At 42.7% G+C, this 16,075-nt stretch overlaps 1 protein-coding gene across 4 annotated transcripts in view; it reads right to left on the bottom strand.

The window, feature by feature from the left end:
- The window catches only part of ELOVL5 (ELOVL fatty acid elongase 5), a 35,998-nt gene that overhangs the window by 15,766 nt on the left and 4,157 nt on the right, over nucleotides 1–16,075 (bottom strand). For 2 of the 4 annotated variants that reach the window (XM_080586015.1, XM_080586017.1), the window contains exon 2: nucleotides 785–850. In XM_080586015.1, coding sequence (XP_080442141.1) covers nucleotides 785–842 — 58 coding nt within the window. In that variant the 5' untranslated portion in view covers nucleotides 843–850. Of the gene's footprint in view, nucleotides 1–784; nucleotides 854–16,075 lie in introns of all 4 variants that reach the window. The other 2 variants (XM_080586014.1, XM_080586016.1) reach the window with 1 other exon arrangement.

Genomic DNA, 16,075 nt, shown 5'->3' with positions numbered 1-16,075 from the left:
TGGTGGATTTCGGCCCCCAAGGAAGAGGCATCATTGCAGGAGTTTCACTTGGAGAGAGAAAGAGGGTAAGAAGCAGTAGGGAAGATGCTACTGAAACAGCCAGAAGAAGAAAGCACAAGCCACTGAGGAACATCGCAGGGGTCAGCTGTGCACACTGCCTACAGGATCATCTGAATCCTGGATGAAAGCCCCCACCACAAGGGCATTGCCTGCTCTGGTCCCACTGCCTCTCCCTTCTTCACACTGACCAGGATTTCTGCTCTCCACCTGTGAACCTCTTCCAAGTGAAAAACCCACCAAACCCACAGTTTGTTTAAAGAGGTTTTCAAAGAAGCACAGGTTTCTAAAAATCACAGGTTTTTTTTTTCTGTAAGTGAAAACTGGGTGAGCAGCTTTAATTATATGGGGAAGAGTATTTTTATTTCAAAATGCAAATTCAAAAAATTTTTATTTTTTTCCCCCAACACAATCTATTATTAACTTCTAAGAAAAAAAGTGCAAAGATCTGAGTGAGATAAGTAGGTCACGAAGGCTAACAACATTGGCTCTTAACTGGTAATAAAAAGAACAGCATTGCTGAACAACTAGCAGCTCTTCAGGTCAGAAAATTGCCAGCATTGAGAAGACATTTTCCATTTATTATAGGATCACACATTTTGATGTTCTGCCAATACTAAGAAAAGTGGTCACCTTTCAAAGTCAGGATGCTAGAAATGTGCTTTCTTATGCTCTAGTGTCTACGCTTTCATATCAGTCTTACTGTTTTATTTTTGAAAAAGCTTACCTCTGGGTCCAAGCCAAACGTCAAGGTAGCTATTGATTGTTTTATCCAGACGTTCCATTCTATAATCTGCTGAAATGAAAAGATGCAGAGAAAGTTAGTTCTTCAGCTCATGGAAACACTTTAATTGTCTGAGCACCAACTGCTATGGTCAACAGAGAAAATACTAACATACAAAAAGTGCAGACAGGTACTGGACATTACTAGCATATATCAAGTGCGGAAAGCTTACTCTAGTGTCAGAGAACCACTGGTGTAAAAAGCCGCATTTTCTGCTGAATTATTTAATTATGGATATAGAATAAAAAATGGTTTAAAACATTAAGTTCAGATTAACCCAAAGTTCCCTCTAGTTCTCTATTTAAGAGTGCAAATACAGGATGACATCTTGCAAGATCCCTCTGCAAAGAGGAGGATGAGGCTTGGATCTTAAAAAAGCAGCAACACTGAAATTCCCATATAAATACTATGAAGCTATTTTAACAAAGAATCCCAAATAGCTGGCAACACTAGCTGAGGAGAAAGAAGGGAAAGAAAAATGTAAAAACTGGCTCTACTATCACTTTTATGAATAGGTGACTGATTACAGCTATGATTAACAGCCCATAAAACTAACAGATGAACAACTCTGGAATGAATGACATAGAGGGTTGCAGAGGCGAGGGAGGAAAATATTGCAATTCACAGCACGAACATCTCCAGTTCCACAACTTCCTTACTGGCAAAACATTGTGAAATAAAACTCATCAAATATCAGTACAGAAAAGTGATTGAGTCATCTGTCATCTCCTTACATGGCCAATATTTATCTGGAGAACCTGCTACACTGCAGTATGCAGGTCTGCCGTGCCTCCCTACAGTTAAAGCAGGAAAGAAATACATGAAATTGTTCCGAAATTGTTCTTGTGAGAGTGGGAAGAAAATTTATTTTTGATTTAAAAAAAAATTAAAAAACTCCTTTCAATTTCCTCTTTTCTATCCAGAAATCCTTCCGATTTCTTCTAATTATTACAGATGCACTGAGCTTTCACTAAAAGAATTTTGCCCATTTTCACTAGGATAATTTTCACTTCTTGGTGTTTCTCTTCCCTTAAGTACTCATATTAACAGCAATTTTTAGTTACATGGAAATAACGTAAGCAACACATAAGCTGTCAGCATACCCACAGTGAAACCTGAAATGATTATGCAAGTTTATGCCTTGCTGCCAACAACAAAGAAGTTCATCTTTTTTTTTTTTTTTGGGGGGGGGGGTGGTGGTAAAAGATGCATTTACATCACTTGTTGTTCTATATAAGCCTCATGTCCCTCCTACCCCATTGCAACCACAAGGCTCCCATGCTCCTAGAGGATTTCTGGCTGCAACCCAAGCCCATCTTTCCCCACTGCAGTCTCAGGGACACGCACAGAAGAGGATTTTCTAATCTGTGTGCACAAAGTATTTTTTACTGGTTTGGACTACACAAGCACACAGAAACTTCCCTGAAATTTTGTCACCAGAAAAAAAAAAAAAAAAAAAGAAGGAAAGAAAAAAAGAGCTCGATTAAAATAATCAGAAGCCTTAAAAGACTCTTGTAATCCTGATTCATAGCAGCTGTATTTTCCAACTAAGAATCCTGAAGAAGTCCGGTCCAAATAACTACACACTTCACAAGAATGTACATTTTTTGGATTGCCTTACAGCACCAATTATGACATGAATTATGAATGCCCCTGGCATGCTGGTATCCTAGGAATAGTGGCGTTTAAGAAGGCTATTCTATGCTAGCACAAACACAAATATCAGGAAGACTTTTAGAAGTAAGTATCTAAATTCCAAGGAAAAGAAAGAAAATTATCCAGAGCATGTTTCTTTCTTTTTCTCTCTCTCTCTTTTTTTTTTTTTTAATCTGTTAGCTATTAAATATCCCCAGGAAAAGTACTCCTCAGCTGATAAATTATTTTATTGTTTGAAATCCTCACTTACTCAATTTGTCACTTGTTCCTTTGATCCAGTAACAATTTACTTACATATTTATTCATCCAATAAAACATAACCTGCTTCTAACTTCAGCTTTGAAGACACAGACTTCAGATGGTAGAGTTTGATTGAAAAACAACAATTTGTTATACAAACTCAGCTCGGTTCATTACTGGCGTGCTATTTATTCTTGTTTGCTGGACCGTATAAAAATTCAGATATGAAAATGAAACAACTAAGAAAGCAGAAACAAAGCACACCTCGCTATAGCAAAGAAGGCAAGAAGCGAAACTCCATGGCCATCCTTTTTCAAAAAACTGGAAGGAACATTCCTTCCCCAACAGGAGGCTTTCTGCAGGGGTCTCACCTCGGAGAGCTGCTACCCCAAGAAGCGTTCTGCTGTGCTGTTAGCATACAGCGGATTGTAAAAGGAGCAGCGAAGGAAGAACTACTCCTGGTGTCAATTTCCAGAATTTGCAGAAAAAGAATTTATTTCAAAAGGAACTCATTTGTATAATGCACAAACAGAGTGAAACAATCTGCTTTTGTTCCAGAGGGGGTCATGCGAAAATGCATCAAGTCTCCTGCCAATAACTGCACAACATTAAACACTGCTTCAACTGCAGCAACTACAAGGGCTCTTTTTTTTAACTGGAATAGTTTCCCAATTCAGAGGAACATCAACTTCCAGAAAAATTGAACCAGTTGCTATTTGAAACACTGTAACCGGCACATTTCCTAACACTGAAAATAAACAAATCCTGCAGCTTGTCACATACACCAACAGACAACTAGCAATGCTCCTTTATCCAGAAATCATCCCACAGCAAGGCACACAATTTGGTACCTAAAGTTAGAAAAAGGAAGAAAAACACAACCAATTATGTTACATTGCTTTTTAAAGCAGGTACCTTTATATACATTATTTTTCCTAACCTACAGTGGCCAGGAAATGAACCATCCTCTCTGCTCCCAGACACTCCACTACACTCTGAATGCATTGTGCTTTTAATGCTCTCCTGGTACACACCAAGACCATGGTAGTGCACCTAAATAAGCCCCATCGAGGTCATCCTAAATGAAGATAAGAAAGGTTCCATCCTAATTACCTGACTTTATCAGTTATGTTCAGTAGCATGAAACCAGCTCCTATTTTCTCTTGCCCTATCATTTTTATGACTGTAAGCGAGCAGTTCAAAATTCATCAAAAAATCCATTAAGGCTACTAGGAAAAAGAAGTCTGTGATGTGCCCAGATCCATTTCTGCTCAGGTGTAGAACACAAACGCCTTCAGCATCTCTGCTCTCCACTCCTGTGCTGAAGTCGAGCCAAATGTGTGAATATTTTTCTTTAGTGCAACCTGCAGGATAGTACTGCAGGAAATTTGAAGTTACTATGAAAATCTTCAGAAGTGTTAAAATATACTAAATGTCAAAAGTAAAATTACCAAAGGACTGGTCAGAATTCAGGGCTCAGACATCTACCCATTCACAGGTGACCACCCAACCCACCAAAAGTCATAGTTCAGGGGACTGTGAAAACAGAATGGAATTTCCTTTTTCTTGGAAAAGACCTCTAAGATCATCAAGTCCAACCTTTAACCTAGTACTGACAAGTCCACCACTAAACCATGTCACTAAGCTCTACATCTACACGTTTCTTGAAGACCTCCAGGGATGGTGAGTCAGCCACTTCCCTGGGCAGCCCATTCCAATGCCACACAACCCTTTCAGTAAAGAAATTTCTCCTAATATCCAACCTAAACCTCCCCTGGTGCAATTTCAGGCTATTTCTCCTCATCGCTTGGAACCTGAATTGAGGTTAAAAGCATCGGATGGAAGCCAACAGCTAGAACATGCGAAGGCTGTGAGACGTCACTTTGCGTTTTGCCACAAAAATCCGGCAGAAATCCAAAAAGGGAGCTGCTAACGAACAAGCTGGCAGAGAAGGAAGGGTGAAGGCCTCGTCAGCCTGAAGAAAGCAGCTGCGTGGTTCTAAGATGAAGGAAAAAAGTCCCTCCCAGTCAAAATAATAAACACCTTTCCACACCCACAGAAAAAACGCGTACACTGCTAATTTGTTCACACTAGGAAGAGACGTGTCATTACTTCAGGTTGATATTTTAAAGTACCAAGTCTCAGTTTCCTTGGTATATATACAACTACTTCTATGACTTGCATGCTGTAGGCAGAGATGCGGTACTGTTAGGCTGTAAAGCACCCGTTACAGATGATATATTACAAGAACACTTCATAAAGCTATCAGAAGCCCAGACAACCACTGATTTCTCAAAACGAGATGAAGTTTAAAGCTGGCTGACAAGAGGCTGTGGTCTCGGCTGCTGCAGCTAGCTGCACGGCATCCCCCGCCACAGCTGAGGCAAGCTGCATTCAGCACCAACAGGCCTGGGTCGAGCATGTCAAAGCGGAGCTTCTGGGGGGAAGAAAGGTTTGGACAGAAGATACTAAAAATTTATATATATATTTTTTTTTTTTCCCAGCTGTTTGCTTTGTCCCTGACCTCCTGAGGTTTGATGCTTCATCGTATCGATGAGGGAAAATTCATGCTGACTAGGTGGCGTGGAGCATGGACACATTCAAGTTACTCGGATGACACAGTTCACGAGAAAAATGATCCTACATTTTTTTAATTGGAACAGGAGGTGGAATACAAAGCTGTTCCTAGGAGGACTGTCGATATGAACATGAAATGCAGAACAGAGATGACTCTAACTTGGCCTTTGCATCAAGTAGTACCAAGTACTGTTCCAAAGAAGCAACAAACACGTTGAGAGATCACATCTTTGACCTTCTCCATATTTTTAAAGCTATTAGGCATCTCTAGGCAACTCTGACTTTCATAAAACTATTCCCATGTCCTTTTAATTACTGGACTTGCAATTCTCCAACACAAACACAACAAAGGCCAAAGTTTCATCTTGCTCCAACCAGATTGAGGCCTCTCATAAAAATACAATCTTTTTTTAAAATCCTCTGGACTTATCTAAGTAGGGGTTTTGGACATCTACAGAATGTTTTGCATGCGCAGTCTCCTTCTAGCGTGTCCATGCATATCCTCAATAGGCGGAAAATCTGAATGATATTGAGCTGCTCAGTCTGAACATGAGTGACCCTTGGCAGCTGAAAATACAGGCCAAAGGCTACGCTCAGCTGTATTTTTCTTGTTGAATTTTATTTATCAATGTTTTTTGTACAGCTTAAAAATACTGAGAATCTGCTCTTTTACGCACATCGCGACTCCCCGACTGAAGAGCTACTGAATACTGCAGTATTTTACCAGCTTCTGCCCTTCAAAGGAAATTCTCTCCTATGCTTTCAACAGAAAACACATTCTGGTAGGTTTATGCCAAAAACTGATCTAAGAATTCTTGGTCCATCTTCATGTTGATTTTTTCCTTGGAGTAACTTCAGTTTCCAGGTCCAAAGACCAGTCACGGAAGCCTGAAGGTTTTCACCCCCTGCCTCACACCACCCTTTTTTAAACAAACCGAGCAGCAGCAACAAAACATTTGGGGCTGAATGCTCAACACGTTAGGGGCCTGCTCCCTTTAAGCAAGAGGCTTCAGCTTTCATCCTGCTGCTCCAGAATTCCCCAAAATAACAGATCCCATTTATCAAATGTAAGTGCCTGAAGTCGAGTTCCAAAAAAATCCCCAAATAGGCAACTAAATAATTGTCCTGACTTCTGAGCGCAACGCGTAGTCAGGCCTGCTTGCTCGGCATTCTTGGAAATCAGCCACTTTCTCAGTTCTTAAATTAGGACTTAGAAGCCTAATTTTAGGTACTTGATTTTGAAAATGGCGAATGATATTTTCTAGTTAAACTGGTGTTTCCCAATCCTTACCGCTGCGGAGGTGACTCCTCTTTTCCCTCCTCCGAAAGTCCAACCAGCCCCTCATCCAAAAATACCACCATCACACCGCTGTTTGCAAATGCTCAGCTGCTTGACACTGGGAAGGCAGCACTAGGAAGCAGACTTGCCAGCTATTACTGTCTCCTTTACCAAAGCCATCCAGATTCTCCTTCACATTCCCAGATCTTTCACTTTCACACATATTTTGTCTTCCAGCTTGCCACCAGCCCCAGATTCCTTTTTCTGCCTTTTATGAACAGGACTCGAGCATGCTTGATGTCAGCAGTGAAAGGAATTTTAGAAGAAGCTACGGTCCATACTGACCTGAAAGTGCAAGTACATTTATTTTATCTGAAACCATATGAAGTACGAGTGCTGTAGATTTTGCAGTTTATACATTTTTTTTGTGTGTGAAATGAAATAAACTGATTTTAAACTTCATTTTGCAACTGTATCCCTAGCAAAGCAATGCAGATTTTCAGCCCACCTTGCAGCAGTGGCAAATCATCCCGGCTGCTGCTGACTCACCAGGACTCAACAGTGCTGAGCTTTCATGCTCACCATCAGCACAAGCGTAAAGAAGCTTAGAAATAAATTATGTGTACAAAACTCATGGAAGTGTGGGGGAAAAAAAAAAGGCAGGACAAAGGGGAGAAGCCAGTCTCAAGCAGTTTAACCTCAATGGTATTTCAAAAACTTTGAAAACAAAGGGAGTAAGGGAAAGCTTTGCCCAGTTAATTAGGGTGTGATTTCATGCCACTACCTTTTCCTGTCATCCCTCCCACTCCTTGCCAAATCCTTCAGCTGTGACTGCCTTCATGCTGAAGCACAACTGTGGTAATTGAAGCATTTTACGGAACAGGAACAAATACAAGAAAGAATTCAGAATTCTGCAAAATGGAATTAATTGTGCTCGATACTCATACCTCATTAAACTAGAATCTAATCATCACACAGACGATAAAGACAAATCATAGATCCTTGCAATACAATTCACATTTTCAGCAGATCTAAACAAGCTCAAATTAGGATCCGAACGTCCTAAGATTAGGACATTCACATGCATTTCATCCCTTTGTGGTCAACAGTTTGTGCTGTGCTGCGGGACAACTTTAGCCTAAGGGAGAGCACTGAGGACGATGGCCAAGTGGGAAAAACAAACTGGAAACACTCAAATAAACGCACGCAAGTGCTGAGAATAGGTGGAAAAGAGGTACGCCATCACCTCTCAATCCCAGAAGGATGCATCCAGCTAGAAATAATAGTCTCCCTGTACTGCAAAGTCCCCATTAGCAGCAGAAAAGCTAGTGCCCATCAGCGGTACGATAAAATGCTTTTTGCAGCAGCATGCATTTTCCAGGAATCGAGCGTTCGACACGGTATCCTTTGCCCGGCCGCTGCGCCTATTATCCAGTAACCACAGGGCTGCTCATCACAGCTGCCAGCTTATAACGTTGTGGTGTTGGAGTCGTAAAGTGCACGTTGCAAAAGTATTTACAGAAATCAAAGGAGGAGGAAAAAAAAAAAAAAGGCAAAGCACGCAGGTTTATTCAACTGCCCTGTTTGGAGTAGCACAGAACTACAAAACGTGCAAGGACACCAGCAACTCCCTCTGGGCTGTTCAGAACTGATTTTTTTTTTTTTAATGGGAAAGAAATCAGGCAGAAGAGAGGATAAAACTGTAGCAAACTGCATTGGGTGGAAATATACACACACAGCGGATGAGTTGCAGGCTGACTGTTTTGGAAGTGAAGCTGACACACAGCATTTCCTACAGAGCTTTGCTCCAAACCCCTCCTCACCCAGCAGTATGAAAGTACTTGGTAAACAGCTACTGTTTAATGGGAAATTCTCTCTTTTTCAAAAGCTTTGCTGTTAATGCAATTGCAAAAATATTGCTAGCTGTAGTTTATTTGTTGCAAGGCAGCAACAAGCAGCCTGGGAAGCTAAAGAGAGAGCTGACAGAAAGGAGGAGCCACGAGCTAAGCCCAAAGGGCCATAAGGACCACAGCTTTCATTTTGGGTCTCCTTCCTCCCATTCAAGTGCGACCTGCAGCAAGGACTGCAAAACTCCTCTGTTAATAAAGTAACTTCTCTAACTTCAGACTGTGCTTATCACTCGAGCCAACATTTTACACCCACAGGAGAAGATAAAGGCCTGGTCCCTGAAGCCGTTTGTAATGAGCCTTCTTGACGAAAACATCACAGCCCCACCACTCACATGCACTGGCACTGAGCTCTATCAGCAATACACAGGGAAGTTATTTTCTAGTAGCAGAGCCAACAAAGTCCAAAGGACAGAGAAGCCCAGTCTTGCATGATCATGATGAGCACCCAGCACCAGCGGCAGAGTTCAAGGGTACTGCACGGCTTCAGCAGAGTGAGCTTCAGCCTTTTTTTTAAATACCCCCATCACGTAATTGCATATATAAACATAAAAAAGCATTAAAATAGCAATAAAAAGAGTTGCAAGTGGAGCCAGGCGAACCTTCATTTCCTCCAGCACCCCACAGCAGTGTCACTGACTCCTTCTGAGCCTGGCGGACATCTCAAGAGTGAAACAGAAAGTAGAGGACGCCTCAAACTCTTAATTATTTTCTTTGCATTTATTAGCTTGATGTACAAAAGCTTGCAATCTGCCCCATAAAGACCTGAAACACCGTGCTAAGCAAGAGAGCACCATGCACAGTTATCCAGTAAACAGGGCTAGCTATAAAGAGGTTATCTGGAGTCCACACGGTGACTAGATGCAGTAATCCAATTAAAAGCTGAGAAACTTGGGGAAGATCGTGAAAGTGAGGGTGATGGTCACCAAGATAACACTACACCATGCCATACTGATGAGTACTGGCATAACAGAGCACACAAAACCAAAACCAGGATGCCCTGCTAAGCTGTGTAGCCACAACCCATGTTCAGATGGGTAAACAATACCTTTTGGAGGACCACTTGTGCTCGGGAAACCAAATCCCACTGAAAAAACACCTACACAACCAAGTCAACATTAGGCAAGTTACTGCACGTTATTTGTTTGAGTGCTTCTCTGGTTTCCACTGAGCATGGATTGCCAGGGGAGATGGGAAATTCCCCAGTGGAATATAAGATGCAGAAAAATACATGCAATACACTGCATTAGCTACAGTCCTCAAAAAGAGTTTCTATACTTTAACCCAAAGGAAGAAAAGATGCACACTGACACTGTAAACCCAGCCCACAGCTTATCTTGCTGCCGTTTCTTCACACAGCCAGTCACGCTATGAGAAGTCACTCCCGAAACTTTTGCATTCTCCTGCTGTACCCCTGGAAGACACGAGTTAATCATCACGGTTGCAGCTGCACGGATAGTTGGTGCCTTCATTTTACGATGCTAAGTATCCTGCCCAGCAGCACCATTTGCTACACACAGTTGTGCTATCAGAAAGAGTCAGGCAAGCGTGAATGACTGCTGGCTTTAAATAGAAGAAGGTGCCAAAGAAGTTCTCAGAATGGTGGGAAAAGTAACATGGAGAAGAGAAGAAGGAAAAATATTTAGGGTACCACTGTTAGGCAATGGCAGCGTGCCACTCAGAACAAAACCCTGCAGCTAACAAATTCTGCAAATGCTTTCCTGGTGCGGTCTCTGCGTTGAAGAATTTTTAAATTTCCTTGATGAAATGATTGACTCATGAAACACAGACTTAAGTCCTGTTAAACCCCCCTGCCTTCAAAAATATGGTGCTCATCACTCAGAAAAGCAACTGCCTTTGAAGCATTCAGATCTTACTCTCTTTTCCACGGGACAAAGGAGTTAAAACTCATCGGTGGAAGACAAGATGGATTTTTTTTCCTGCCCAGCAATGACAAGCAGTGTCAGAAGCGAAGATGACATGTCCTAGTAAAGGAACAGAGGAAGAGGGGGCAGGAGATTTCTTACAGACGCCTCATTCTCATCACTCCCTCCTTTCCCTTCCTGTACAACACGAGCACCTGGCAGCACTTCATTTACAGATTTGCTAATAAGCCCAGCGGGCAGCCAGCTGGCAGCATTTCTGTTACAGAAGCCGAGAGCCAGGGGGGGCCTGAAGAGCTTTAGGATGTACCTGGTGCGTGACCCTACACTGGCTTTGTGCTCTGCTGCCAAGAACCAGCATTTGATACGGGGCACCAAGTCAACAGCCTAACAAGGGCTGCTGGAAGGATGACTGAATCCTGGATTAACTAGGGAAGAAAGCAATTCTACCTGTAGATTTCCTTTGATGCTGGCAGCACTTTTCATAAGCACTGCTTCATCAGAAGACCCTGCTCCAGGATGCAATCCCTCGTGTCTTCTTGTTTGCTTTTGGGTGAGAAAGGCCAACCAAGGGGAAAGACAGTCACGGTAAAGCTTGCTGTGATCTTATCACTGATTCCTTCTAAGAACTTTACAAAGATTACTCAAAGGAAAAACACTGTCCGCAACACCAACGGCTGCCAAGCCATTCTCTACAAGTCCACAATACAAAAAATTCAGGCACCTGCAGAATCCAGCAGGGAATTCCAGCACAGTGATTTTCTTTCCTATAAAGAGAAGGATGCCCCTATTTTTAAAGCCAAATTATAGAACACTATTCAAATAAGGCCAAAATGAAATGCATTGTACACACTGCATTTTACATGTGAGAAAGGTTCTGGGGGAAAGTGCAAGAACTGCAGGCAAAAAAAAAACGAAACTTAAATAACAAAAGGTCATACCAAATATGCTCATGTCACGCAGAGCTAGCTTGTAGAGATGCCTTAAATATAATTATTATAGCATGAACTGACAGATTATTGCACTGAAAGAGCAGCAACAAAAAAGAGATAAGATGTTCAAAATACAAAATGAAGTAGAATTTAAGATGCATCACTATCTTTCCGTCTTGAAAAATGTGGGCCCGGGGATGGACTCAATCCAAGCCAGCTGTGAGAGTGCAGGGCTTAAGGTGAAGGAGGACAAAGTGAACCACCAAGAGAATGCACAGCTGGGGACTAAAGATAGACTTCTTTAGCGGGTGTTAGTTGACAAGAAGCTCGACATGAACCAGCAATGTGCACGTGCAGCCCAGAAAGCCAACCATACCCTGGGCTGTATCAAAAGAGGCGTGGCCAGCAGGGTGAGGGAGGTGACTGTCCCCCTCTGCTCTGCTCCCCTGAGACCACACCAGGAATAGTGCATTTAGACCTGGGGCCCACAGCACAAGAAGGATATGGATGTACTAGAATAAGTCCAGGGTAAGGCCATGAAGACGATCAAGGGGCTGGAGCGCCCCTCCTGTGAAGGAAAGGCTGAGCGAGTTGGGGTTGTTCAGCCTGGATAAGAGAAGGCTCTGGGGAGGCCTTACAGTGGCCTGCCAGTACCTAAAGGTGGCTACAGGAAAGCTGGGGAGGGACTCTTTGTCAGGGGGTGTAGCGATAGGACAAGGAGTAATGGCTTTAAACTAAAAGAGGGGAGATTTAGATTAGATATAAGGAGGAAACTCTTCACTCAGCGGGTGGTGAGGCACTGGCACAGGCTGCCCAGAGAAGCTGTGGATGCCCCATCCCTGGAGGTGTTCAAGGCCAGGCAGGATGGGGCCTTGGGCAACCTGGTCTGGTGGGAGGTGTCCCTGCCCATGGCAGGGGGTTGGAACCATAGGACATTAAAGGTCCCTTCCAACCCAAACCATTCTGTGATTCTATGACGAGGCTACTTAAATGCTTCATTTTATCTGCAAAAATATTCTGACAGAAACAGAGACAGTGAAAAGAAATAAACAGAAAATTATAAAAAAGCTAAACACAGGGCTTTGGGTAAGTGTGACCGAAAACTACTACACAACAGTCAGTCTGCAGCTAAAGACGTTAGAAGACAGAGGGGATACTCATCAGTATCCTAACTCTCAATGTTAAATCGCATTATACTGTAAGAAAGAATAATCTAAGTCCTTAGTAGCGATCTGAGACAAGCCTTGAGTACAGCAGCCCAAGACTGAATTTCAATGACTTTCATTTCTGATAATTCCAAACAGTTTAACTCCATGCCCAGAGCTTATAATTAAATTCATTATATAGAAAAACACATTGCTAGATAATTAGGAAGTGATTTATAAGGGAAAATGAAGCTTTCTCCTTTCTGCTAACAGCAAAGTGAAAATCTAACCTACGCTACATGTTATAAGCACTAATATTTTGCCAAGAGTGGAAGATGGGCAAGAATTAAGTTGTGCTTCATTAGCCACTCTTGTAAAGCAACTCTTCAAACTCTAGGAGAAAGATAAGCTCTTTAGCCTCCATAGCAGAACTTTGTGCACACCTATGACATGAATAGTAATATATTAAAAGTTGCTCAGGAAGCAACACCAAACCTTTGCATTCTGCGGTGCACCTATTTTGTATATGTTTCGTACAGACTGTATAGGATACTGAATGTTTCAGACAATAAAACTGCTTATTAATAATGTTGGCAGCTCTGTGAAAGTTCCCCACCAATCTCTCGCCACCACCATGACTCTATTTTTCATGTACATTAAAAGCAAAACATGCTTTTGTCCAAAATAACCTCTTCCATGAAGCAGATTTTTAAACATTAAAAGACGATGCTGGTGGCTGGAGGCTGTTGTTCCACAATGTTTTTATCACCGCGAAACACAAGTCCTACAAACAGGTGTGCCATCTCTAAAATAAAAGACAGAAAAGGGACTCTTCATTATGTAGGCCTGCTATTCCAGACGAGGGAAGCTAAATGCTCGAGTTCACAGCCTCACACAGCAACTGTTACGTGGTGGAGGAACAGAGAAAGAAAAAAAAAATTGTTTAACATCCTGTTCACATGTTCACAATGAGAATAGCTTAAGGTGGGGATTTGGTTAGGCTCTTGGCAGAGAGGAACCACGTCTTTCACCCGCCGATCCCAGCCCAGGACTCCTCCAACAGCTCAGCACAGACCCCAGCCCTGCTTGTTTGTTTTGCAGAGCAACCTCCCCGAGCACCTGCTGAATCAGCTTTTACAAGGCAACGCTGGAAAAATAGATAAAGAGAAAAACAGAGAAGAGAGAAAAGGCACAGCAAGGAAAAATGAAAGGGGAAGCGGGGTAGAAACCCCCTTAACTTTACTGATGATCTGCTGCATGCACACGCCTGCCAATTCACTTAGTCCCTAGCACTGTAGGTACAGCTGTCTCCTTCAAAGGAAGCACAGCACCAAAGCATACACATCGCTCCAAAATGATCATTTTTCACGCTCTAAGTGGTGGCTAAAGCCTGGTGAAATCCCCATGTTCTCATCAAGTGTGTCCCTGAGGACTCAAATCTATATCTTAACAGCTTCTTAAATATCTATTTTAACAGGCAAAGCCAGTCCACACAAACACGCAGAGACCTGACCTGTACTACATCCAACTGACGCCTAGGTTTGTGCATCATTTGAGCCTGACGTGTGTTTTGTAAAACCAAGAAGCATTTAGCCTGCACAACTGAAAATTCATGATAGCTTTGCAGTTATTCAACTAGGGCTTATACCTGAATACGTTATCTAAATGAGCTCTGCACTGACGGCAGAGGAAACAAGTCAATTAGGTGGTCGACTTCAAAAAAATGATAGAAAAACCTTTGGAAATGACATTAGTGATCCCTTCCTGTATCTTAATACAACCACTTAGCAGCAGTGATGGAGCAAGAAATCAATATAAAAGATAAAAAAGTATCAAAGCGTGTTATTTTTGTTCTGCAAGGCATTGTCAGGCTCACAGCTTGCCTTTGCTTGCTTCAAAGGCAGCTGATGATGGCTTTGAAAGGGCAGAAGAAAGGATAACGAAGTTAAGGGTTTCGGGAACCCGCCAGGTAGAAGCGAAGCACTGAGTACTGCCTCAAAGACCCCTGGAGGTCTCGGGACTACTCGGGAACTTGATAAAGGTTGCAAAACCAGAAGACAGAGCTAGAGCCATGTAAAGTCTCACAACAAGGGGTACGACACCACCATCGGCTCTAAAAATGGCTTATTTCTCTGCCACATTTTTACATACAAGCAGCTATTGCATTACCAGGGCAATAATCTAGACCGAAACGCGGTGACCCTTCTGGGACAACTGTATTTTTTTTTCCCTTTTTTCCCTCCCTGTTTGGAAAGACAACAGGCAGAGCTTCCCAAAGGCAGTAGGAGTAGGAGTAAGTCCTTACTGACTTGCCTGGTGTCTTTTCCCTCCATCACCGGGTACTGGGTCTGCCACCCCATATATCGCTAGTGCTCCCTTACGGTTATGTCTCCCATAGCCCTTACGCTACCTTTTAAGAAGGCGATGGGGATGCTTGCCCAGAATTTCACCATAAACATCAACTACCCTGCAACTGGCACAGCATTGTAAGCATGTACATAAAAACGCAAGCATAACTCACGTTGTGGCCTCCAAAGCCAAATCCAGCTTCATGTCCCTCTACCCGCAGTTGTCCTACAACTGCCATGTAATGAATAAACTGAACGTACGTGCATTTAGCTAAGTGCAAGAGCCACACAAAAACTGCCACGCGAGTTAAACTTCAGCAGGCAGGAAGGTTTCTCAAGTTTCTTTTTCTAAAGGGCAGGGTTAAGCATCGCAGAATGTCACCCTGCGAACTGGTTAATGGTTTAATTATTGTTATTTAAGTCAGAGGTTCTCCCTACTGTTTGGCGAGGAGATGGAGATGATCAGCACTTCTAAAAGCCAGCTGGGAACAAGAAATAATCCTTCCGGAAAAGGCTAAGAGAAGCTTTCTGATTAAATTGCGTGCATGGAAATAGCATGCCTAAGGGGAAGCCTACAAAGATCAAGGCACAAAGATTTACAGTTTCCCAGATCTTGACTGAAACGAAAGCTGAGGACACAGGACCAACACATGACCCACACCCCTATGCTCGGATAAGTCTACTGACAGTTGACAAAGTAGCCACAAACCTACAAGCAGATATTTTTGCCCATTTCTAAGAGCTTCAAAGCCTAATTTCTCCCTACCTAAGTAGGAATTCCATGGTTTAAGTTTATTTTGCAATCTGGTGGCAGGCTATTCTTGCTGGAATAGCCTCAGAGTTGGTGCAGGGGCTCTTCCACCACGCCATGGTCTACTCCAAGCCTGCCAAACCCGCACCGGTGTCTGTAGGGCACCCACGGGATGTCAGCATCTCCCCGTCACCAGCCCGAGCCAAGGACCCCTTCGGCAGAGGGGCAAAGACTGCCCTCATCTTCCATGCTCCCCAGCAGGTTTGTAACAGTATTAACAACAACAACAACAAAAAAAAAAGAACCACAAAGCCTATGAGCAAAACAGGCAGCAATGCAAATACGCGTGTTTATGAATTACTAAGTTAAACTTACAGGATTCTCTAATGTGTACTTGGTCTAATAAGCCTTAAGGCAATATTCTGCAATTTCGTACCTGCTAGTTTTGACCTATCGTGGGTAGCATCCCTAAGAATTGTGACACCAACACAAACATCTATCAGCACACGCATTCCT

Source organism: Anser brachyrhynchus (genome assembly GCF_964034855.1).
Source record: "Anser brachyrhynchus genome assembly, chromosome: 3".
In the NCBI taxonomy this organism is placed as follows: Eukaryota; Metazoa; Chordata; class Aves; order Anseriformes; family Anatidae; genus Anser; species Anser brachyrhynchus.
The sequence above is the reverse complement of the archived record's forward strand: the minus strand, read 5'-3'. Positions and strand labels throughout refer to the sequence as shown.